Below are 23,183 nucleotides of genomic sequence, written 5' to 3'. Positions count from 1 at the left end.
CATTACAACTGCAATAATTTCATCTATTCCGGTGATCTTTTACGACACCAAGCTACATAAAGCCCACTTCATTCTGCATTCAATTATAATTTCTTCAGGGTTTTCGCTTACGTCCACTCTGATTACTCATGCAGTTATTTCCCTGCCACGGGGCCTAAGTTTTTAATATTTTTGAGCATGATTTTTTAAAGATGATAGGCAGTTCTTTTAAATTTTTTTATAAGTTTTTATAAAATTCAATGAATCATGAGTATGGTATACATGCACCAAAACTTTCCATAATTTTCCCTTAAACTCTGGAGTCTTCTACTAATCGGGCAATAAGAAGAACAACGCCTTGTTCGATCCATTCCCCCATGGCATAAAGAAGACTCCCTTTCTGCATAGAGTAAACATGTGTTTTACAATCCTCCAGACAAACAGTCCCCAAAAGCAATTTTTGCACGCTTTAAATTGATTATTTATTGTATTGACAATGAAATATACAATATTGTTAACATCTGGAAATAGTTTTGATTCTGTGGGATTCGCATTATTTTCCCAAACGAGTACTCCTCACATTTCATTAGTTTAGTTTGAACATTCCCAGTGGCTACATCTCTCTAAAAACAAAAACGTTGTACGGTAGAAAGTCTAAAAGATTTTTGAAATATTTTCACAATGATGGTATCCTCGGTGGTTATGATACTATTGGCCACAACTCTATATAATAGAGCCTACAGTGTAGGAATTCCAACATTTCAAACGACTACGATAGCATCAAATGAAATGCCTACCAAAAGAGAAGCAACAAACAATTTGGAATATAAAATACAAACGTTGGTCGAATCCATTACGCGTATGGAAAATTCTATACAGAATTTGCAAGAAAAATCGCATACATGGTCGATATTTCAACATCATATAGAATCGTGGAATGATGGTAAAATTTAGTGTTTCTGTAATTTGTGAAGTGATACAGTGATTTTATATTTTTTGCAACAACATCGCCGAGAATCTCCACCTGGTTCTAAGATCACGTTTTGGCACAAAAAACTGTTATACCGCATATAAAATACGTTTGCACGGAATAACTTCGAAACCATTTTTTTAAATTTTTTTTTTTCAAACAGATCGTGATGCAACTCTCAAATTTTCCCATGGATAAATAGACAGGCTTATTATTTCGCACAAATGTTGATATAAATATATACTCAGGCAGTCAACCCTTGGACTCTTTGTTTCTTAACTCGAAAATGACCATGGACTGCCATAAATCGCTCAACCAGATGGCTGGGCAGTACAATATTCACCTAATATGGGTGCCTGGGTACAGGACAATACCAGGGAATTACAAAGCGTATAAGTTTCAATTGGGAGGTACTACCTTACATTTTTCAGGCACTAGAATCTGTTGGTAAGCCTCCGGCCACCTATAAGCGCATACTGCATGTGAAGGCTGTTATGATGGTCTGAATGTCTGATGGGAGAATTGCAAGGATTGCAATGACACCAAGCAAATTCGGGTCCATCTAAACTTAAACCACACACTAGCTTATGCTAGCGTTTTCAAGACGTCAAAAATGTCTCCTGACATCTGCAAAAACAGTTCGCTGCCTTCTAGGCAAGTTTGCAAAAACTATTGGAGTGAAGTATAATGTCTACTGCATGAGCTACCATAATGCGGAGGCACTTTGTATGAAGCGAAAGCGAATTTTAGGGATATATACACAGAAAAAAATTCGCGAAAATTTTTCCATTTAAAGTCTTAATAGAGTTTTAAAAAATATTAAATTAAAAAATTAAAAATTAAATTAAATTAATTAATTTTCAATTGATGATTAATTAAATTTCAATTGATTTTTAATCATTTTTTATTGATACTATCATTTCAATTAAAAAAATAATTGGATCAATTAATTTCGTGATTGAATCAGAATTTTTTTTTTGTGTGTAGCTTTAGATTAATGGCGGATCTGGAAAATGTTAACATACACAGAAAAGATATCACCAAAATATTCCCAATTAATAAGTTGATTGAAGTTGAAACAAATTTCAATTAATAAATTAATTAACTTTTTAATCAAGATAGAAGCATTAAGTTAATTAAATCAATGATTGAAAGTTTTTAAAACATTTATTGTTATTTTTGGGCTTTTAAGGCCAAGTATTTTAATGCGACTAAAAGATTAATTTATTCCTTTTTTGTCATCCAACGTTTCGCTGGGCATTTTCAGCATCTTCAGTGATGGTGTTTTTTTTTTTTTTTTGAATATTCAACCTTTCGTCAGGTTATTCTCTATTGCACTTTTAATTTTTTGTTATTCGCTTATAACATGAGACAAACATAAAACTTTTAAATAATTGCAGAAAATAATCAGATTAAAAACTAAATATCACAGAGCTTTCCTATTATCTAGATCACAGTTGAATATCGACTCTTTTGTTTTAATTAATTGATACAATTAACTATTTAATCAAACTCGGAAAACTAAGTCAGTTAAAAAAGTGATGGAAATTTTTTTAATTTTTAAATAAACAAACAATCAAATTTTTTTTTAAAACAATCAATTTTTTAATCAAACCAAAAACACTAGGTCAGATAAGAAAATAGAAAATATATTGAAAATATTTTAATTGAGTTTTGCAATCAACATTAATTAAATTTTTAATCGAATCAATTAAAAAATTGAATGAAATTTTGAAATCAAATAATTTTTCAAATCAAACATTTTTTTATGTCCAATTAAAATTGTGATTGATTAGTTTTTGTTATTGAAGACATTCCAATTAAAAAATTAATTGGATCAATTAATTTCATGATTGAATCAGATTTTTTTTTTTGTGTAGGCAGTCTGCTTTTGGAACAATCAGGTTGGTTCCACAGAAAAAACTAATTCAATTGTAAAAACTACATGTGCTAATATGTAATTGGTATTTTTAGTTAATAAGGCATCACAATGGACTGGACAGGACAATAACATAATCTAAGATTGCCGAGCAATTTCCCCTCTTTATACCCTCCACCATAGTATGAGGGGTATATTAACTTTATCATTCCGTTTGTAACACATCAAAAATATCGACGCGTCATGTATATACATATGTATTTTGGGTGGCTGTGCAATTCTTTGTCGATCTGTCCCTCCGTCTGTTGAAATCACGCCATCTTCCGTATGAAACACGTTATACACTTGAAACTTGGCACAAGTATTTGTTGTTGATGTAGGTCGGATAGTATTGCAAATGGGTCATTGTTAGGTTAGGTTAGGTGGCAGCCCGATGTGTCAGGCTCACTTAGACTATTCAGTCCATTGTGATACCACATTGGTGAGCTTCTCACTTATCACTGAGTGCTGCCCGATTCCATGTTAAGCTCAATGACAAGGGACCTCCTTTTTATAGCCGAGTGCGACCGGCGTTCCACATTGCAGTGAAACCACTTAGAGAAGCTTTGAAACCCTCAGAAATGTCACCAGCATTACTGAGGTGGGATAATCCACCGCTGGTGTTCGGTCGAAGCAGGAATCGAACCCACGACCTTGTGTATGCAAGGCGGGCATGCTAACCATTGCACCACGGTGGCTCCCATTGCAACACGGTGGTCATAGGTATTGTACTTGTATAATATAAGATCGCAAAAGTGCGAAAAGACTTCGAATTCTGTTGTGAAGATAATGCCACGCGTAGAGGCAAATTGCGGGCATTTTCAGCACTGCCGACAAACGAGAGTGTTGCGATTGCCCTGATTGCTCCTTTGAATTCTTTTCTGCCCGCTGAAATTATATCATTTTTTTAGATTGCTGGCAACATTTTAAATATGCGCATTCTGTACAGACAAAATGAAGGCAAAACACTTTTTTCGGAAAAGAAAACACCATAAAGCTACATACCCCTAAATTTCGCTTATGCCTTACACAATATGTTGGACACTCACACAAGAGATGTTTAATTGATTCTTTTTCCTCCGCATCATGACAGCTCATATAGTAGTCATTATACTTCGTGCCAAGAGTTTTTGCAAAATCTCTTATCAGGCAGTAACCCGTTATAGCAGATATCAGGAGTGATATCTGACGTCTTTAGAACACTAGCATATCTAGGCTTGAGTTTAAATGGCGCCATATTTGCTTGATGTCGTTACAACCATTGCAATTCTCCCATCGAACATTTGCCATTATAACTGTCCTCTCTGCGTCTTGACACGAAAATAAACCACCTAAAGCATTCCAATCTTGGCAGTAATACAATTCCCAATGAGACTCGAATTGTTTAAAGGTTGGATGTACAAAAGATGTATAGTGTTTATTTGCTAAAAAGTAATTATATAAAATGCAATGAAATTAAAAAATTAAGACTATGCTTACATGTTTTTTGTGTCCAGCAGAAAGGGACAAAATCAAGGCCTGAAGGGCTTTTATATGAAAAAAGGGAACGCTAAAATTTACTAATACAAATAAACATATATAATGTATATAAGGAACTGCCATAAAATTATTGTTCAGTGGTTGCGGTTCGAACCCCTTCGAACCCACTCGCATTGCCAACGGTAGTGCTGCCATTTTTCGGGTTGCCATCAACAACATCCTCACCCCCGTGAACTGACCCGGACGGGGAGGCTTCACAAGAATCATGCACATCAAGCACTGCAAGTTTAGATATGGGTCTTCGATATTGGCCTGAGACGGTTGATACCAACGCCGACCGAGCCACTCCATCTTTACCCACAAACAATTCGGTTACTCTTCCACGTTTCCACTGTGACCTCGGCATGTCAGGGTCGCATATAAAAATCAAACATCCAACACTAATTGGATTTGAGGGGAGACACCACTTCGACCTCCTTGTCATCTCCGGCAAGTATTCGGACATCCATTGACGCCACATTCCATTTTTTAGATTTTGTAGAACTCGCCACTGTTTCCGTAAACACATTAGCCTTGGCTCAAAGGGGGCTGGCGTCTGGGTAGAATTCAAACATCCCAATAAGAAATGATTTGGTGTGAGGGGGTCCGGATCACTTGGAGTCACAGGTAGATGTGTCAGGGGACGTGAGTTGACCATGTTTTCTGACTCAATCAAAAAACTGTGCATAGTTGCTTCTCGGGGGGCCTGCTCTTTTAACATCATGAAAAGAGCCTTCTTGATAGAGCGCACGAGTCGTTCCCAGACACCACCTTCGCTGGGATTTGCTGGGGAATTAAAAATCCATTTGATACCAAGGCCTGCAAGAGATGAAGTAATTACGTTATTGTCAAAAAAGTTATTAACCCCCTGCAATTCTTTGGCAACTCCCACGAAGTTGGTGCCGTTGTCGCTCCGTATAACCAAAGGCAGTCCTCTTCTATTAACGAAATTTCTCAAGCACAAAAGGAAGGCATCGGTTGATAAATCGGTTGATAGTTCTAAGTGCACGGCTCGTACTGTCAAGCAGGTGAATAAACAGACCCACCTCTTTTCCCGCCGGCGACGCACTGTGACATTTAAAGGCCCAAAATAGTCCACTCCTGTATACGTGAACGGTCGAACATAAGGAGTCACTCTATCGATTGGAAGAGGAGCCATTTGAGGTTGACTTGGCTTGGCACGATGAATGCGCAAACACGGCATGAGGACTGGACGCTATTCAAGAGACGGCGAAGAGATGGTACCCAAAAACGCTGACGAATTTCATTCATGACAGTGGATGTATTGATATGTTGAAATTTGGTATGGTATGATTCCACTAATAAACGAGTGAACAGGTGCTTCGTTGGGAGAATTATAGGATTTTTTGCTTCTATAGACAAATTCGGTGCATTAACCAGACGACCATTACCACGAAGTAAGCCATCAACTCCAATGAACGGATTGAGTGATTTTATTGAACTGGTGTTAGCGACTGATTTATTTTTCTGGATACATGTAATTTCATTAGCAAAACAAGATTTTTGTACTTCTTGACATAGATGGTTTTCCGCCCAAACTTCTTCTTCTACCGTCAGCTCGCCTTTGATGCAGTCGATGCCTTTTAATTTATATAGCAAATTAAGTATGTACCGCCTTACCCAAGCCATGGTTCTTCTGAGTCTGGAATATTTAGAAAAGCGATTAAACTCAGGAATTTCAGGTCGTACCTGGTTTGTAAAAAGAATGATATGTTTTGAACGGAGCTCGGAACCGCTGTCATCAGAACAATTTTTCATTTGGATTTCCAATGGCCAGTGTGACTCATCCATACGAAGAAAATCTGGTCCATTTTTCCACCGTCCGTCTATCTCATAATTAATGGGAAATTTGGCTCTAGTCCCATAATCAGCTGGATTTATATTTCCGGGGCACCATTTCCAGTCACTGATTTGGCTGCTTTCCAAAATTTCACCAACCCTGTTGGCGACAAACTGTTTGTAGATACGATGATCAGAACGGATCCATTGCACTACAGTTCTTGAATCTGTCCAAAAATAATATTTATTAATATTTTTTAAATGGTTTTTTATAATCAACTCTTTTAAACGAACGCCCATTGTTGCTGCTTGTAACTCTAATTTGGGAATGGTGTGATACCGTGTTGGTGCGCAGGCAGTTTTTCCCATAACAAAAACAACATTAACTCCATCCACACTTACCGTTCTCCAGTACGCTACCACCGCCATTGCCTCTTCACTAGCGTCTGCAAATATATGCAACTCCACATGACAATTAAGAAAATATTTCCCATAACAACGTGGCACTTTATACTGTTCCAATTTATATAACTCCTGCAGCCACATCTTCCAACACTCATAAATTTGTACTGGCAGTTCTTCGTCCCATTGGATTCCAGCTTTCCAAACATGCTGCATCAAAATTTTTGAACCAATCATAAAATCGCATACAAAACCATAGGGATCGTAAATAGACATATTCAATGATAGCATTTCCCTTTTTGTAGGAACTTTTCTACCCTCCAAAATAGATTTTTCAATTTTGTGCAAATTTAATCGGAAACAAAATATGTCATTTTCTGGCAACCAATGAATTCCCAAAATTCTTTCAATGTTATCTTTTAATAAAAACTCACCACCATTGTTTTTTCCATTGGCCGACTGCCCACAAGCTGTTCTGACTTTCTCGGAATTTGAGACAATATTCCTCAACTCGAATCCTCCAGCACGATGTATACTTATCACGTTATTCACTACGTCAATGGCTTCCTCTTCAGTATTGAAACAATCAACATAATCGTCCACATAATGACGTTCAATAATACCTTTTACTGCCCGTGGACATTTTTCTTCAAAATTTTTTGCATTTAAATTTTTAACATATTGGGCTATCGCCGGGGAACAAGTGGCTCCGAAAATCATTCTTTCCATCACAAATATTTCCACACTGTTATCACTTTCACCATTTCTCCACAGGAATCGCTGGCTATCTTGATCCTCCTTTGCTATTTTAATTTGGTGGAACATTTCTTTGATGTCACCGCAAACTGCAATGGGAGCTTCCCGAAACTTTAAAATAATAGAAATAAGTGAATTGTTTATATCTGGCCCAGAAAGAAGACACTTATTCAATGATACATTGTTCACTTCCGCAGCAGCATCAAAGACAATTCGAACACCCTTTTTATTTGCATTTTTAACACCAAAATGTGGTAAATAAAATACTCGTTTATTTTGAATTTCCTTTTCAGCATCACTCAATTTTCTGGCATAACCCTTTGCAATATAGTCATTAATTTTTTGACAATATTCAGTTGCATATTCATTATCTCGTTTCATTTTATTTTCCACACTGCACAATCGTTTTAGGGCCATAGGGTAAGTATCAGGAAACGGTTTTACATTTTCTTTCCACAAGAGTCGACTTTCGTACCTACCATCTACCTTTCTTGTTGATTCATTCAAAATATTCAAGGCACGTTCATTTTCATTTGACAATAATGGTTGTATATTTGCTTTTATTCCAAAAGATTCCACATCAAAATAATTCCTCATAAGATTTTCCATAACTGTGTAATTTTCTACTTTTGTATTGGTTGACTTGCGTATGTGCAACGCCCGATTATTACTCACAACATCTTCTTCTGGCATTGGTCCATAAATGACGACTCCGAGTCTTGTGGTGGTGACAATCGGCCCAACGGTTGACAAATGGCGTGGTACATCAAGAGAAACTGTTAAAAAACAATGAGTAAGGCTTAATATTAGTTTTGGTTGTACGTTGATGTATTCGCTGAAATTGATATTTGAGAAATCATAATCTCCATTCAACTTTACCAAACTTTCCCATTTACAACTTTGTACTGGCAACGATAAATTGTCTGAAATGTAGACATCTCCAATTGTGTAGCGCTTGCAAAATTGACCAACTCCACTTATTGTTAATACCACCTTTTGCGTCGTTTGCATCATACTATGGTCGTTCAACCATTGCAAAGATAACATTTCGCTTTTTCCCTGTAGGCCCAATTCGTCACCAAGTGCTTTGTCTAGCATCGAAACATTGGCACCGTCATCGATAAAGGCATATGTTGTTATGGTCTTATGCTTCCCATAAAGCTTCACGGGGACAATCTGGAATAAAATATTGGTAGTGTTGTTTAAAGCGTGACAATTTCTTGTGTTTGATTGCATTGAATTTTGGGTGGGTTGCTGCGAAATATCAACACCTTGGGAAGTGGTAGTTTTGTGCAGCAAAACATGATGAAACTTTCCACACTCACTTTTATCACACTTTACTCGATTTCTGCACTGGGAAATTTGATGCCCTTTTTTCAAACAACAAAAACACGACTTACTATCTTTTATTATCTTCCATTTATTTTCGACGGACATATCCAAGAATTGTTTACAATTTATTAATGACGGGCAGAGTCCTTTGCACACTAAACAATTCTTGACGGCGGCAAAAGCAAACTTACGACTTTGATGGCTAGAGTTAGAACGACGGCTGTTAGAGGGTAACGTATCGTAGACGACATTGGCGATGCGTCGTAAATTTTGCAACCAATCACTGAAGTCAACAACGGTGGGCATTCTTTCCAAAGACAAGCATTTTTCACCCCATTGCATTTGTCGGTTAATAGGTAATTTTGCAACTAACTCACTCAGTAAAGACGGGTTTGCCAAATGATGTTCTCCTTTAACATTTTTCAGGAATGTAGACATATTGGTGATTTTTGTGGAGAACGTGACCAAAGAGTCCAAGTTGTCATTTTGTAATGGTGTTATCTGGCGTACCTTCTCAATTTGGCTACGTATAAGTTGCTCTGGACGACCAAAGGTTTCACGAAGTGTAGACATGATATGGCTGACGTTGGAAGAATTTCCTAGGAGACACTCCACTACTTCACGGGCACGGCCATTCAATGACTCTCTTAACCTCATTATGTTGTGTAGATCGGAATATGAAAATTCTGCGGTGGTAGAATAAAATGACTCTGAAAATGTTTGCCATTCTTCCGGATAACCTGAAAATGAGGGAAGAGGGTATATTTTTTTCTGAGGCATATTTACATAATTTATGCTTGGAGTGCTACATCCACTACAGGACGTTACGTTTGATCCATACGTTAACGGCGGTAAAGTCTCACGCGGTTGTTGAGAAGACGTTGGCGGCATTTGCTGTGAGGGAGGCGGCGGCGTTAACACTGGTAGAACTGGCTGAGAATTTTCAAATGACAATTGTTGCTGCGAAGTCTGCTGACCATGAGATTGTTGGACGGACGGTGTTGTATGCTGCGATATTACTTTTTCATCCAAATCTTTTCGCAGTTTTTGAATCTCTGTCTGCTGCACTTTAAACTGATCTTGCAGCAACTTCTGCATTTGCATCATTTGTTTCTGCATTGTCACCATTTGCTTTTGCAACTCACCCCCTACGTCCATTGTTGTTGTCTTTGAGTGTTGAATTGGTGTTAAATTCTGCTTTTCGGCTTCTATGCGGTCACTACTGGCAGATGACGTAGACGGTTGATTTGTTGATTTTTCTTGCAGTTTATTGGTTGGCGTACATACTTTTCCTCCAATTTGCATAGATGTTTTTGATGTGGGCGAATGTTGTAGGCTCATGTCGATGAGGTATGCGTCGAAGCGGGCTGGGGGTTTACCTTGTGTTGATCGTTTGCTTCTCTGCTGCGAAGGTTCGGGCTTTTCTGACATGAAATTATCAAAGGCAGTTATAAAAATTTTAACATAAATAAATTGACGGCATAAATAACATGTAACACAGACGGCATCAATAATTAGACGGCAGTGATTCTTTTGGCTAGGAATATGACAAATTCCTCCACTATAAAAAACACAGAATCACTTGTCAATAAATTAAAAACGGCAAATATAACATCGACTGTTGTTATGGCAGTTAGGCATCGACAAATTAGGCAGCATCCATAACAAATTAAATTCGGCAGTAGGCTTGAAGTTAATTGGTTTCTTGTAACATCCAATATATGGTCAATTAAAACTTCAAATAAAACATCAAATAAAAAATGTCCTCTCTGCGTCTTGACACGAAAATAAACCACCTAAAGCATTCCAATCTTGGCAGTAATACAATTCCCAATGAGACTCGAATTGTTTAAAGGTTGGATGTACAAAAGATGTATAGTGTTTATTTGCTAAAAAGTAATTATATAAAATGCAATGAAATTAAAAAATTAAGACTATGCTTACATGTTTTTTGTGTCCAGCAGAAAGGGACAAAATCAAGGCCTGAAGGGCTTTTATATGAAAAAAGGGAACGCTAAAATTTACTAATACAAATAAACATATATAATGTATATAAGGAACTGCCATAAAATTATTGTTCAGTGGTTGCGGTTCGAACCCCTTCGAACCCACTCGCATTGCCAACGGTAGTGCTGCCATTTTTCGGGTTGCCATCAACAACAATAACAACCTTCTCACGCAGTAAGAGCTTGCAGGTAGCCAGAGGCATACCAACAAATTCTAGTTCCCCTGGAATATGTAAGGTAGTTCCTAGCCTTGCTAACTAATCCGCTTCGCAGTTCCCCAGTATGTTCCTATGGCCAAGCACCCATATTAGGTACTCGATATACTCGATATATTTATGGACTCGTTAGAGGATTATCAGTCCATAAATATACATAGCCCCATATAATCTGATCCCAGATTTGGCTTGCGGAACCTCTTGTATAAAAAAAATTTCATCCGATCTGGTTGAAATTCGGTGCGCGATGTTAATACATACTCTCTAATAATCGAAATAATGTTCTAAGACCCCTTAAAGTATCTATATTCTGGGTCGTGGTGAAATTCTAAGTCGATCTAAACATGTGCATCCGTCCGTCCGTCTGTTGAAATCACGCGAACTTCCGAACGAAACAAGCTATCGACTTGAAACTTGGCATAAGTAGTTGTTATTGATGTAGGTCGCATGGTATTGCAAATGGGCCATATTGGACCACTTTTACTTATAGCCCCCATATAAATCGACCCCCAGATTTGGCTTTCGGAGCCTCTTAGAGAAGCAAATTTCATCCGATCCGGTTGAAATTTGGCAAGTGGTGTTAGTATATGGTCTCTAACAACCATGCAAAAATTGGTCCATACCGATCTATAATTATATATAGCCATATTCTATTCCAGGATGTAAGCACAATTTCATAAAGACAAACTCAAAAAGAAACTAGATCGACTCAGAAGGTGATTCTGAGTCGATCAGTAATATTTTATGGGGTCTAAAATCAATATTTGTGGTAGGCACATTTTTTGGCAGATCAAAGTTATAATACCCTGGCCACTATATGGTTTAGGGTATAAAAACAATCTGTTCGGGCTAATTGCATTTGCCCTCACATATTTCTTATTTCCAAGAGGGTTTTTAGTTCTTAGTTCTGTCCTTTCGCCTGGACGGAGAATCGAATCGCGGACCATGCAATTTGTCATTAACAAATTGCTATTGTCATTAACAAACATGGTACATGGTCGCCACTCAAAAATAACATTTTGCTCTTGAAACATGTTTGAGTTCATATTCCTTCTCTGCGTGTACTTGGTTTGTTATTGCTTTGCCTTTTCTAGCATAAAACATTTGCTGAACCAATATTATATTTTGAGTGTAGATTCTATAAAAAAAGCCTTATATTCACAGAACGTATAAACCCAGCAAAAAAAATTTGGAAGTTCTTCCAAAGGCACAACTTTAAAAGCACTTACAAAAATGTCCTCCCAAAGATGTTCTTTATTTTAACTATACACACCCTCATAAAAAATCGCTTCTGTAACATATACTCCCAAACATATTTTGCTTCAAGCATATACATTTTTGGGTATTGTCCAAACATTTATATGTTTGATCTCTTCCAATATATAATATGTTTGAAAGCATATTGGTCTAAACAATATATGTTTGGGTAGTCTAAGTTCCAAACATTTTGTATTTTTGCATCCAAATTCAATAATGTTGTCTTCCAAAAAACAATATGTTATTTTGTGAACATATAATATGTTTGGAAGCATTTTGCACCCAAAAATATTATATGCTTAAAAAAATTCTCCCAAACAATATTGTGCTCAAAATTTTATTTATTTATTTATATATTTACAATCATAATGAATTATGAAAATAAACAGGTAATATAGGTGCTAACAACATAGGTTTTCGACCTGAATGCGATTTTACAAGGAAAATGTTGGTATTTTGACCATTTTTGTCGAAATCAGAAAAACATATATATGGGAGCTATATCTAAATCTGAACCGATTTCAACCAAATTTGGCACGCATAGCTACAATGCTAATTCTATTCCCTGTGCAAAATTTCAACTAAATCGGAGTTAAAAATTGGCATCTGTGGTCATATGAGTGTAAATCGGGCGAAAGCTATACATGGGAGATATATCTAAATCTGAACCGATTTCAACCAAATTTGGCACGCATAGCTACAATACTAATTCTACTCCCTGTGCAAAATTTCAACTAAATCGGAGTTAAAAATTGGCCTCTGTGGTCATATGAGTGTAAATCGGGCGAAAGCTATATATTGGAGATATATCTAAATCTGCACCGATTTCAACCAAATTTGGCACACTTGACTACACTACTAATTGTACTCTTAGTTTCAACCAAATTGGGGTAAAACTCTGGCTTCTGGGACCGTATTAGTCCATATCGGGTGAAATATATATATGGGAGATATATCTAAATCTGAACCGATTTCAATAAAATTTGGCACACTCGACTATAGTACTAATTGTTCTTCTTGTGCAAAATTTTAAGCAAATTAGGGTAAAACTCTGGCTTCTGGGGCCATATAAGTCCATATCGGGAGAAATATATATGCACCCTCAAAAAAATTCGCTTCTTTAACATATGTTCCAAACATATTTTGCAGGAAGCACATATATTATTGGATACTGCCGAAACATTAATATGTTTATTTTATGTGAACATATTATATGTTTGGAAGCATTTTGAGCCCAAAAATATTATATGCTTGGAAGAATTTTTCCCAAAGACGATTGTGCTCATTGCCTAACATACTCGTAATTTTCACTTCCACGAAATATTTTAGTTCTTGGCACCTTTTTCTGTAATACAAATAATGTTGAAGAAATTATTCACTTTTATAAATTTTTTAAATTTTACCTTTCGCCTGCACGGAGAATCGAACCGAGGACCATACAGTTTGTAAGCCAACACACTATCCACTGGGCTACGTAGCTGTTATGGTCACCAGTAGATAATTATCGTTATAAGTTACATTTATATAGCATAGTTTGCAGCGCCCACGAGCCCATGCAAACATAACATTATTTAACAGAAACATACATTTGTTTGCCACGTGGAGCAGTGGTTAGCATGTCTGCCTTGCATGCAAAGGGTCGTGGGTTCAATCCCTGCTCCGACCGAACACTTTTTTTTTTAATTTACACATTTATATTTATATTATATTAAATTTTTATAATGAAACTTCGAAATGTGGGTTATTAAAGATTTATAGTCAGAAAAGAACAGTGCTTGATATAAACGAAATTGACTGATTTTTGGATAAAATATTATTTTTTTATTGCAAAAATAACAATTTTGTAACAAAAAACTGTTTTTGGTACAAAACTTTACAATTTGGAAGGAATTCAAAAACTTTAACAAAAGAAGAACATGTCGAGTATAAACATACATAAATAATTTTATAATATAAACATAAATTTATTTAGGCGTGAACAGTTTTTTACTAGCATTTAACACCATCGCTCTAAAATGCCTTTTATTTTTCTTTAATAATTAATTTTAAAGAAAATAGACGTTTTAAATTGTTTTAGTGCAAAACTCGAACTTAATGTCCGCTTTTATGTTTGAAGGTGTCCGTCAACTCCTCGTGGACTACTTATTAATAAAGAGGAACTAAACTTTGTTTTTATACATTTTACTGTGTAATTTTTCACTATTTCCTCCTTATTTCATTTTACTGTCCCAACTCTAAAAAGAGTATAGTGCCCTTTCGTTATTTTTATGAAGACGCCTGATTTCTTTTAACGAACCAAGAAACAAATTGCGCCCATAATGCCAAAATGATAAACAAAACACATGTCCACACATACATAAAAGGCTGCTCCCAAGCCCAAAACATATGCTGTTTGTTTTTCAAATGTCTATTCTCTTGGTTCCGAATGTCTATTCTCTTTTTTCAAATTAAATAATATTTAGACTTAAGCATATCAAATTTTTGGCCTTATCATAAAACAGTTTTCCGAAACAACATACAAGCGGTTTCATAGAAATTGTTCTCTTTTGATTCTTTCGCTGTGTTATGTTGATATCTTTCGTCAACTCTCCCGGTTTCCATCTCTATTTCTTTCTCTATACTCTCTCTGTCGCTTTGAATAAAATATCACAACATATGTATGTTTAGTCGAAATTTGTAAATTTATATATGTTTGCTTTCACACATATGATTTTTATGAAACATTCATGCCCCAAACATAATATACTCTAACATATTAACATATATGTCCCAAACATTTAGTGTTAGTTTAGGAACATTACATGTTAGCACTTAAATATATTGTGTTTTAAAATTGTGCCCGAAACACATTTTGTTTATATCGGAACATATGAAAAACATATTTTTCTAACAGTGTGGGAATGGAAATCAATAGGGTACTATTCTGATCCAAAACACATACTTGTGCCAAATTTGAAGTCGATTGGACTAAAACTGCGACCTAAACTTTGATTACAAAAATGTGTTCACGGACAGACAGACATGGCTATATCGACTCAGGAGCCCACCCTGAGCATTTTTGCCAAAGACACCATGTGTCTAACAGGTTGGCTGATAAGTCCCCGGTCTGACACATAGATGGCGTCGCTAGTATTAAATGCATATTATTTTTATATAGTACCAACCTTCAAATGATTCGTGTCAAAATTTGACGTCTGTAAGTCAATTAGTTTGTGAGATAGAGCGTCTTTTGTGAAGCAACTTTCGTTATTGTGAAAAAATGGAAAAAAAGGAATTTCGTGTTTTGTTAAAATACTGTTTTCTGAAGGGAAAAAATACGGTGGAAGCAAAAACTTGGCTTGATAATGAGTTTCCGGACTCTGCCCCAGGGAAATCAACAATAATTGATTGGTATGCAAAATTCAAGCGTGGTGAAATGAGCACGGAGGACGGTGGACGCCCAAAAGAGGTGGTTACCGACGAAAACATCAAAAAAAAATCCACAAAATGATTTTGAATGACCGTAAAATGAAGTTGATCGAAATATCAGAGGCAATAAAGATATCAAAGGAACGTATTGGTTATATCATTCATCAATTTTGGATATGCGGAAGCTCTGTGCAAAATGGGTGCCGCGCGAGCTCACATTTGACCAAAAACAACAACGTGTTGATGATTCTAAGCAGTGTTTGCAGCTGTTAACTCGTAATACACCCGAGTTTTCCGTCGATATGTGCCAATGGATGAAACATGGCTCCATCACTACACTCCTGAGTCCAATCGACAGTCGGCTGAGTGGACAGCGACCGGTGAACCGTCTCCGAAGCGTGGAAAGACTCAAAAGTCCGCTAGCAAAGTAATGGCCTCTGTTTTTTTGGGATGCGCATGGAATAATTTTTATCGATTATCTTGAGAAGGGAAAAACCATCAACAGTGACTATTATATGACGTTATTGGAGCGTTTGAAGGTCGAAATCGTGGCAAAACAGCCCCATATGAAGAAGAAAAAAGTGTTGTTCCACCAAGACAACGCACCGTGCCACAAGTCGTTGAGAACGATGGCAAAAAATTCATGAATTGGGCTTCGAATTGCTTGCCCACCCACCGTATTCTCCAGATCTGGCCCCCAGCGACTTTTTCTTGTTCTCAGACCTCAAAAGGATGCTCGCAGGGAAAAAATTTGGCTGCAATGAAGAGGTGATCGCCGGAACTGATTCCTATTTTGAGGCAAAACCGAAGGAGTACTACCAAAATGGTTGGTCGTTGTGTCGCTCTTGAAGGGAACTATGTTGAATAATAAAAACGAACTTGACAAAAAAGTGTGTTTTTCTTTGTTAGACCGGGGAATTATCAGCCAACCTGTTATCTCGTCTCCTTCTAGGTTTTGCAAACATATGCACTAACTTATAATACCCTGTTCCACAGTATGGCGCAGGGTATAAAAAACCATTAAACATACGAAAAAAAACAGTTTTAAGAAATTGATCTAAAACAACATCCTGCGTAGTTAAAATAATTAACTTCTTCTTTAGTTGTGCCATTAGAACAATACCCATTTTTTGATGGGAAAAAGTGTGGAACTACTTTTAGTTGCTTTTTTATAAATTAATTGTCTAGTTATGTTGAAGTCTGATTTTTTTATTCATTTTTATAAAATAAAACATTAATTGAACCTATAACTTCAGTCTATTAATTTTTTGCTAGGGGGGCTATAGCCCCACCTAGGAAAATTGTCTAGCTACGCTAATGAGAATTATATATCGGACGTATTATAGACCAAATTTACAACAATATAAAGCAGATATAACAAGTTCCTTTTTTTCCTCGAATTTAAGGTTTACGAACACTAGAAAATAAATTGGATATATTGAAACGCTCCCATGAAGATCAACAAGATTTACTTAGTAAACTTGAAGTAGGTCTATCAACTTCCCAAGACACCACATTGCTAATGGATGAAATAAGAGACACATTGAAGAAGGATCAAGGTATGCAGGAAGAATCTTCATCTAAAGTTGATATGATCTTAAGTCACTTACAAACAATGGGAAACAACAACCACAACAAACAACAAAAAGGAGGAAGCTCTTCATCCCATTCATTGCCTAAGAAGAAGGGTAATATCATTGCATCCGATGTCGTCCTTACCTCTAATGCTTCCAATAAAATACTCAATACAATTGTCCACCAAATGGCCCAACAAAAAGATCTCAAACAATTACACACTCTCGAAAAACGCATTGCAAAAAGCGTAGAAACTCTAAGCCAATCCGTTCCCCATATCTTGGATAAACAAGATGAAATGGTATTGCGTCTACAAAGATCAAATGAATGTTGTTATTCCCTTTCAAGTGAGCTAACAACTTTTACAGAAAGTTCCGACATTCTCTTGAAACGCATCGAAAGATTAATAAACAATGTTAACGAAAAATTAAATAAAATCGAACAACTCCAGATTGGAAGTAGTGAGGAAATCGATGACTCTAAGGAAGACCCTGATGATAATGTAGAGGATACTAGCATTCTCCATACTGATATTTTTGTTGATGCTAATGATACGAGCAGAGAAATATTAGAAGAGGATGATGAAATTGGTGATGTTAGTAATGAGATAACAAAAGGATATCCTGCTTTGGAATCAAGCGAAGAAGATGAAGAGATAACACATTCTTCTGAGGCAGATGATTCACTGACTACGTCATATGAACCAGATATTGGTAAGGTCAATTAGATGTTTATTGTTTACAGTAGTTCTAATCCAAATACACCCAAAGATGAAATTTGCTCCTCCAAAGAGGCTCCGGAGGTCCAATCTGTGGATCGGTTTATATGGGGGCTATATGTAATTATGGACCGATATGAACTAATTTTTGAATGGTTGTTAGAGTCCATATACTTACACAAAATACAAAATTTCAATTTAATCGGATGAAATTTGCTCCTCCAAGAGGCTCCAAAACCAAATTTGGGGATCGTTTTTATGGGGTCTATATATGATTATGGACCGATATGGACCAATTTTGGCATGGTCGTTAGAGACCACATACTAACACCACGTAGCAAATATCAACCGGATCGAATGAATTTTGCTCCTCCAAGAAGCTCCGGAGGTCAAATCTGGGGATCGGGTTATATGGAGGCTATATATAATTATGGACCGATATGGACCAATTTTACCATGGTCGTTAGAGACCATATACTAACACCACGTATCCAATTTCAACCGGATCGAATGAATTTTGGTCCTCCAAAAAGCTCCGGAAGTTAAATATGGGGGTCGGGTTATATGAGGGTTATATATAATTATGGATATGGAAAAATTTTTGCATGGTTGTTAGAGACCATATACTTACCAAATTTCAACCGGATCGGTTGAATTGTGCTCCTCCAAGAGGCTCCGGAGGTCAAATCTGTGAATCGGTTTATATCAAGTTTCAAGAAGGGTGTGAAGTTAAAGTTGTTATCCAAGACACGAACCATCAGAAAAATTGTTTCACTTTACAACGAAAATTCGCAAAAAAAAACAAACAAATTTCGTCTTGATTTGTTGCTGTTTGACTAAAAGCAACAAAATATGAACAATTTTTTTTAATTATTTTATATTTATACCTTTAAACTAGAAGGAGTTAAAACCCAAATATATGCCTAACCTTTTCAAACCTCTGTTTGGATATTTATGATAGACGACAACGAACCAAAGGGGGTACACGTTGGTAACCCTCAACTGAAGAGCGTACCCCAGTGAAAAACCCATGGGTGTAAGTCATCTGTGAGAGGAGAAATCAGGGTGGTTCAAATCAACTTTTATGTCCGTTTTTGAACGCATTATGGAATTTTCAAATAAGTAGAAAGCCAAGATTGAGAAGAAATCTACAGTTGCATTTCCATAACCGTAGATTATTAAAATTTTAAAAGGGGGCTAAGTAATTTTAGTAAAAATTTCGATATGAATTTTCATCTATTTATACTCCACGACAACGAACTAAAGTGGGTATGCGAAGGTAGCTGCACCCCTGGAGCATCCTCCAGTGAAAGCCCCATGGGCGTAGTTCATCTGTGAGAGGAGAAAAGTCAATGGGGGTAAAAGTAATATTTGTTACATTTTCAACACTGACTTTCGCCTATTTACACCCCACGACCATCCGACCTACACTGAAAAAACTATTGTCGTGAGGTTAAAGATTTCATGTCTTTAAAATACGAATGCAAATTTTGTTTAGCATAGAAGACAAATTTCTCTAATATAAAGTTTTTTCCTTGTCCAAAAGTCGATAAACTTTACAATGAAGTCGTATTGTCCTTATAATTAAGTGATTTGACTTAAAAATGGATATCATAACATGAAAGAAAAAATGTTTGGGCTAAAGTCAGCTTGACTTTAATAATTAAAAAAAAATTCTTTAAATTTAATGAAATTGTCTTTTAATTTGTTGTCTTTTTGCATTTTGACTACAAAGCAAAAAATCATTCAAATATAGGACATGTTTTTCAACACTCTATATCAAAGACGTTTTTTACTTGAAACATAACATAATTTCTACTGGAAGCATATGAAGAAAAAAGCTGAAAAAGTGAAAAATTAAAATTTGCTTGCTAGAAGCAAGTACACAAAACCCAAATTCAAAAGAGAATTGTGCTTTAACAATATCCTTACTTGTATTCTCCGCTTCTTTAGCTCGGAATCAATACCAAAGTTGTTAGGTTAGGTTAGGTAGCAGCCCGATGTATCAGGCTCACTTAGACTATTCAATCCATTGTGATACCACATTGGTGAACTTTTCTCTTATCACTGAGTGCTGCCCGATTCCATGTTAAGCTCAATGACAAGGGATCTTCTATTTATAGCCGAGTCCGAACGGCGTTCCACATTGCAGTGAAACCACTTAGAGAAGCTTTGAAACCCTCAGAAATGTCACCAGCATTACTGAGGTGGGATAATCCACCGCTGAAAAACTTTTTGGTGTTCGGTCGAAGCAGGAATCGAACCCACGACCTTGTATATGCAAGGCGGCCATGCTAACCATTGCACTACGGTGACTACCAAAGTTGTTAAAGTAAAGACAAAATCTTTGGAACCGAGCATACTTTTTTTCAGTGTACATCAATAACAACTACTTGCTCTGAAAAAAAAGTATGCCCCGTATTGATTCCGAGCCAAAGAAGCGGAGTATACAAGTAAGGATACTTTGAAGACACAATTCTTAATTATAAGGACAACACGACTTCATTGAAAAGTTTATCGATTTATTTTTTTAATTTTTTAAGAATTCTTACGACCTGAATTGACTGGATGCCATGAATTGGACACAGAAGATATCTCGGATGATGGCTCCACAAGAATCGATGGAATTTATAAGTTTGCTAAACCCGAAATAAACGAGAACGAAAGAGATTTCAATGAACGTCTATGTGTTTTTCCAATGGACAATAATACACACTCATCCCCATGGACAGTAATTCAACAACGTGTGCCATCGTTGCAACAAGAAAACTTTAATCGCTCTTGGCTTGAGTATCGCAATGGATTTGGCCACTTATACAAGGATTTTTGGTTCGGCAATGAATTTATTCATCGACTGGTCTATGATTACGACTATGAGCTACGAATCGAATTGGAAGATTTCGAAGGATCTACCGTTTGGGCTGAATATGGAATATTTCGTATCGATACCGAAAATTTTAACTACAATTTATTGATAGGAGATTACCGCTTAACCAGCACAGTGCCAGATGCTATGAAATATCATAATGATAAGGATTTTAGTACATATGACAAACGCAATGATAACACCATCGACGCTTGTTGTTCATGTGCAGTGGGTTATGGTTCCGGTTGGTGGTTTGACAAGTAAGTTAAGATTTTCGATAAGAGATTTCATGCTCGAATTTATACCTTTTCATTTTGTCCTGCAGCTGCTCCGAGGCGAATTTAAATGGTATCTATAATTTTTCTCCTTTGGGCCACAACTATATTGGCATTATTTGGGAATTGTGGCATGGTGACTACTCATTAAAGCGTACTCGTATGATGATACGCCCCAAGATGCAACATAATCCAATTGTTAATTCCACACATTTGAATGAAGTGCATCAAAAAACTGAAGATCCTTAAATATCTAATATCCAAAAACAATAATTTTGCTTAGTATTTGTATAATTTGTTCAATAAAACCTACTTTTTTCTTTAAAAATACTTGTCTGTGTACACAGCAAACAAAGTCTGTTGTAAAACTGATGCTAAAATGAACTAATATGTATTGCAAAAATTTTATTTTGTTTTAGTTTATTTTTAAAATTTTGTAAGAAATTTTCCCCAGCCCAGCGATTTTTTCTTTATTCCAAGTATGTCTCAAAAATTTTATGAACTAAATGGCAGTACAATTTTAATGACATACAAATTAATTCAATTCTAACTAAAACAGAAGAAGTTTTTAGTACACTTCTCAAAAATAGTAAGAATGAACTACATCGTGGTTAAAATGGGAATGATCTGGCGCCTAAGATTTTTTCATTATTTTTCGTTCATTTTTTTTTTCTTTTCGAGAAAGATGCATTTCGTAAATGGTAATTAAAAATCCAAAAATGTCGGAAAATGTTCGTTAATTTAATGAATCTCAAAATTTGAAATACAATTTAGTTCAATTTTCGCACGAGATAGTTCATTTTTACCATAATATAGTTTACTTTTTTCTGTGTAATTATCAATACAATATCCCTCAGAAATTAGCCAACGAAAATGTTGCGATATCGTATTCCGAGAGCGAGAGAGGGTGAAAGAGAAATAAAAACTGAGAGTTGTCGAATGAGAGAATCAAATGAGAATAATTGGTGGTTGTTGTGGATCTGCTTGTATGTTGTTTCGGAAAATTGTGCCTGTATGAATGCATTCGTTTTCTCTATGCGTTTGGCATATTAATGATGCTTCCCTAACAAGTTGATATGCTTAAGTCTAAACATTATTAAATTCGAATATTAAAATGTGTATTCGGATAAAAGATAGCGATAAGAGAAAAAAACATTTGAAAACTGAGATTGTGCTCTTACCGTGAGAGTAGCATTTTATGTATGCGTGGGCATATGTTTTGTTTACCTATATCGGCCTCATGTTTTTCTCCTTGTGGCGTCAAAACAAATCGAGACATCCGAGGAGTAGGTTAGGTTATGTTAGGTAGGTGGCAGCCCGATGTATCAAGCTCACTTAGAGTATTCAGTCCATTGTGATACCACAGTGCTGAACTTCTCTCTTATCACTGAGTGTTGCCCGATTCCATTTTAAGCTCAATGACAAGAGACCTGATTTTTATAGCGAACGGCGTTCCAAAATTGCAGTGAAACCACTTAGAGAAGCTTTGAAACACTCAGAAATGTCACCAGCATTTCTGAGGTGGGATAATCCACCTCTGAAAAAATTTTTGGTGTTCGGTCGAAGCAGGAATCGAACCCACGACCTTGTGTATGCAAGACGGGCATGCTAACCATTGCACCACGGTGGCTCCCTATATATATGTATATGTTTCGATATCGTATTCCGTGAGCGAGAGAGGGTGAAAGAGAAACAAAAACTTAGAGAGTTGTCGAATGAGAACAATTGGTGGTTATTGTGGAACTGCTTGTATGTTGTTTCGGAAAATTGTGTTTATATGAGTGCATTCGTTTTCTCTATGCGTTTGGCATGTTAATGATGCTTCCCTAAAAAGTTGATATGCTTAATTGTAAACATTATTAAATTCGAATATTAAAATGTGTATTCGGATAAAAGAGAGCGATAAGAGAAAAAAAAACATTTGAAAACTGAGATTGTGCTCTTACCGTGAGAGTAGCATTTTATGTATGCGTGGGCATGTGTTTTGTTTACCTATATCGGCCTCATGTTTTTCTTCTTGTGGCGTCAAAACAAATCGAGACATCCGAGGAGTAGGTTAGGTTAGGTTAGGTGGCAGCCCGATGTATCAGGCTCACTTAGAGTATTCAGTCCATTGTGATACCACAGTGCTGAACTTCTCTCTTATCACTGAGTGCTGCCCCATTCCATTTTAAGTTCTATGACAAGG

The 23,183-nt window shown here is 36.3% G+C and overlaps 2 protein-coding genes across 11 annotated transcripts; one reads left to right on the top strand and one right to left on the bottom strand.

Moving 5' to 3' along the window:
- The first annotated feature begins 593 nt into the window (after positions 1–593).
- On the top strand, positions 594–21,325 carry LOC142221108 (uncharacterized). Its single transcript, XM_075290660.1, has 4 exons — positions 594–922; positions 16,968–17,849; positions 20,398–20,980; positions 21,046–21,325. Exons 1-4 carry the CDS (start codon positions 661–663, stop codon positions 21,242–21,244), a joined length of 1,926 nt encoding a protein of 641 aa, XP_075146775.1. The 5' UTR covers positions 594–660; the 3' UTR covers positions 21,245–21,325.
- LOC142221107 (uncharacterized) lies at positions 5,370–10,830 on the bottom strand. 10 transcript variants are annotated; one of them, XM_075290653.1, is made up of 4 exons: positions 9,485–10,830; positions 8,613–9,415; positions 8,223–8,519; positions 7,870–8,119 (listed from the first exon to the last, which is right to left on the bottom strand). In XM_075290653.1, exons 1-4 carry the CDS (start codon positions 10,104–10,106, stop codon positions 8,015–8,017), a joined length of 1,827 nt encoding a protein of 608 aa, XP_075146768.1. In that variant the 5' UTR covers positions 10,107–10,830; the 3' UTR covers positions 7,870–8,014. The 10 variants fall into 10 exon arrangements, with proteins under 10 accessions (XP_075146764.1, XP_075146763.1, XP_075146770.1 ...); XM_075290652.1 differs by having other exon boundaries at positions 8,613–10,564; positions 10,620–10,830; XM_075290654.1 differs by having other exon boundaries at positions 8,613–9,897; positions 9,963–10,079.
- Positions 21,326–23,183: the final 1,858 nt, after the last annotated feature.

The sequence above is a fragment of the Haematobia irritans genome, chromosome 1, assembly GCF_050003625.1.
Source record: "Haematobia irritans isolate KBUSLIRL chromosome 1, ASM5000362v1, whole genome shotgun sequence".
Lineage (NCBI taxonomy): Eukaryota > Metazoa > Arthropoda > Insecta > Diptera > Muscidae > Haematobia > Haematobia irritans.
Note: the sequence above shows the minus strand (reverse complement) of the source record. Positions and strands in the feature narration are given on the sequence as shown.

Excerpts from the sequence above, each read along its gene's own strand:
- LOC142221108 (XM_075290660.1), top strand. The coding sequence starts at position 661 with ATGATGGTATCCTCGGTGGTTATGATACTATTGGCCACAACTCTATAT. Across the intron at positions 923-16,967 it reads TATAGAATCGTGGAATGATG|GTTTACGAACACTAGAAAAT; the intron begins GTAAAATTTAGT and ends CTCGAATTTAAG. Across the intron at positions 20,981-21,045 it reads TCCGGTTGGTGGTTTGACAA|CTGCTCCGAGGCGAATTTAA; the intron begins GTAAGTTAAGAT and ends TTTGTCCTGCAG.